Source organism: Bison bison, unplaced genomic scaffold (assembly GCF_000754665.1).
Source record: "Bison bison bison isolate TAMUID 2011002044 unplaced genomic scaffold, Bison_UMD1.0 scf7180017864145, whole genome shotgun sequence".
NCBI classification, from domain to species: domain Eukaryota; kingdom Metazoa; phylum Chordata; class Mammalia; order Artiodactyla; family Bovidae; genus Bison; species Bison bison.
The window spans coordinates 9094292-9096265 of NW_011494717.1; the positions used below are offsets into that span (position 1 = coordinate 9094292).

Genomic DNA, 1974 nt, shown 5'->3' on the forward strand with positions numbered 1-1974 from the left:
TCCTTTCTTCAGAACAAAAGTGAGTTGCTCCCAACTGTGAGGCTGCTGGAGAGCCTGGGCTACAGCCTCTACGCCAGTCTGGGCACCGCTGACTTCTACACAGAGCATGGTGTCAAGGTATGGGGTGACCCCCCACACCCAACCCACCCACTGCCCACCCTCTGAGATGTGAGAGCACCCAGGATTCTCTCCCTGTTTCCCTGCTATCCATGTCATTGTATGAATCATCTGTTCCACGTAGAACAGTAGAGTATACAGAAAACGAGAGAAAAAAATCCGTCGTGATCTTTCCACCACTGTTAACATTCTGGCATATTTCCTTCCATACTTTCCTCTGTGTATTGTGTGAGCTCCATATTGCAGAATCCTTGGTAACCACAGTGTAAAGATTTTCTGGTCAAGAAAAATGCTTTGCCTGCAATAGAGTGAAGTGGCCTGGTCCCCCTGCTGTGGGTCCTCTGTTTCTTCCTCGTGGGCTCCTGGGCCACCTCCCCACTCCCTTCAGGCTGGCCTCCTGGCCCCCTGCCAGGCTCAGGTTGCTCCAGTCTTGTCTCTGGGCCACAGGTGACGGCTGTGGACTGGCATTTTGAAGAGGCAGTGGATGGAGAGTCCCCACCACAGCGAAGCATTTTGGAGCAGCTTGCTGAGAAAAACTTTGAACTCGTAATTAACCTGTCCATGCGTGGGGCCGGGGGCCGGCGTCTTTCTTCCTTCGTCACCAAGGGCTACCGGACACGGCGCCTGGCCGCTGACTTCTCCGTACCCCTCATTATTGATATCAAGTGCACCAAACTGTTTGTGGAGGTAACTGAGACCCCCGGCGCTGGGACTGGGGCAGCCAGTGTCAGCAAGGGAGGAGGCAGAAGTGAGCATGCTCTGGGGCTGGGGAATCTCGGTATGGAGCGGCCTCGCTAGTTATCAAGCTTTGTGGCTGCAAAGAGAGAGAGTGGATGTAGAGAGGCAGAAGCCTGGTTTATGGGAAAACCCAAGCCCCATCTGCAGCTCCCAGGCTGCCCTTCGATCTTTGCTGACCCTGATTTTCCCCCTGCAGGCGCTGGGACAGATTGGGCCAGCCCCTCCTCTGAAGGCGCATGTTGACTGCATGACCTCCCAGAAGCTCGTGCGGCTGCCTGGTAAGCACATCTCGGGAGAGAACCTGGCTCCTGGACATCAGTAGGGGCTACGGTGAAGGATGGCTGTGGGGCCCACTCCGCCCTGGACTGTTCAGAGTGGGAACGGCCCAGAAGCTTCCTCACTCTGAGCTCTTTATTCTCCATCCGCGATGCCCCTGACTGAGAGTTTCACCACCTCTCACTGGTGTCAGTCGCTGCTTATTTTCCTACCTTGATGCCCGTCGAGTCTCTGACTCTCCCTCCAACCTGCTGCCTGTGTGTTCTCCCAGGATTGATTGACGTCCATGTGCACCTGCGGGAACCAGGGGGGACACACAAGGAGGACTTTGCCTCGGGCACAGCTGCTGCCCTGGCCGGGGGCGTCACCATGGTGTGCGCTATGCCCAATACCCGGCCCCCCATCACTGATGCCCCTGCCCTGGCCCTGGCGCAGAAGGTGAGCCCTGGTTCTCCTGCTTCCTGGTGACCCACATCCCCCACCTGCCTCCTCCACCTCCCTCTACCCTGCTCCCTCTACCCCTCCCCAGGGGCCAGGCCATGTGAGCCAGGCTGGCACAGGTGCCGATGGGCCCTATCTCAAATGTATCCCTTCCAGCTGGCAGAGGCCGGCGCCCGCTGTGACTATGCCTTATTCCTCGGAGCCTCGTCGGAAAATGCAGGGACCCTGGGCACTGTGGCTGGGTCTGCTGCGGGGCTGAAGCTCTACCTCAACGAGACCTTCTCTAAACTGCGGCTGGACAGTGTGGCCCAGTGGATGGAGGTAGGGGGTGAATGGGGGCGGGGCCAGCCAGCCAGTGCCCCTGGTTTGAGGGCCTCCTCACGGCAGGCTGGCGGCGGTGCG

General features: G+C 58.4%; 1 protein-coding gene across 1 annotated transcript in view; it reads left to right on the forward strand.

The window, feature by feature from the left end:
• CAD (carbamoyl-phosphate synthetase 2, aspartate transcarbamylase, and dihydroorotase) overlaps positions 1-1974 on the forward strand; it is a 21953-nt gene that overhangs the window by 14261 nt on the left and 5718 nt on the right. Inside the window, 5 exon segments of the mRNA XM_010840694.1 lie at positions 13-117; positions 565-804; positions 1052-1133; positions 1403-1569; positions 1729-1959. Of these exon segments, the coding sequence (XP_010838996.1) occupies positions 13-117; positions 565-804; positions 1052-1133; positions 1403-1569; positions 1729-1959 (825 nt within the window).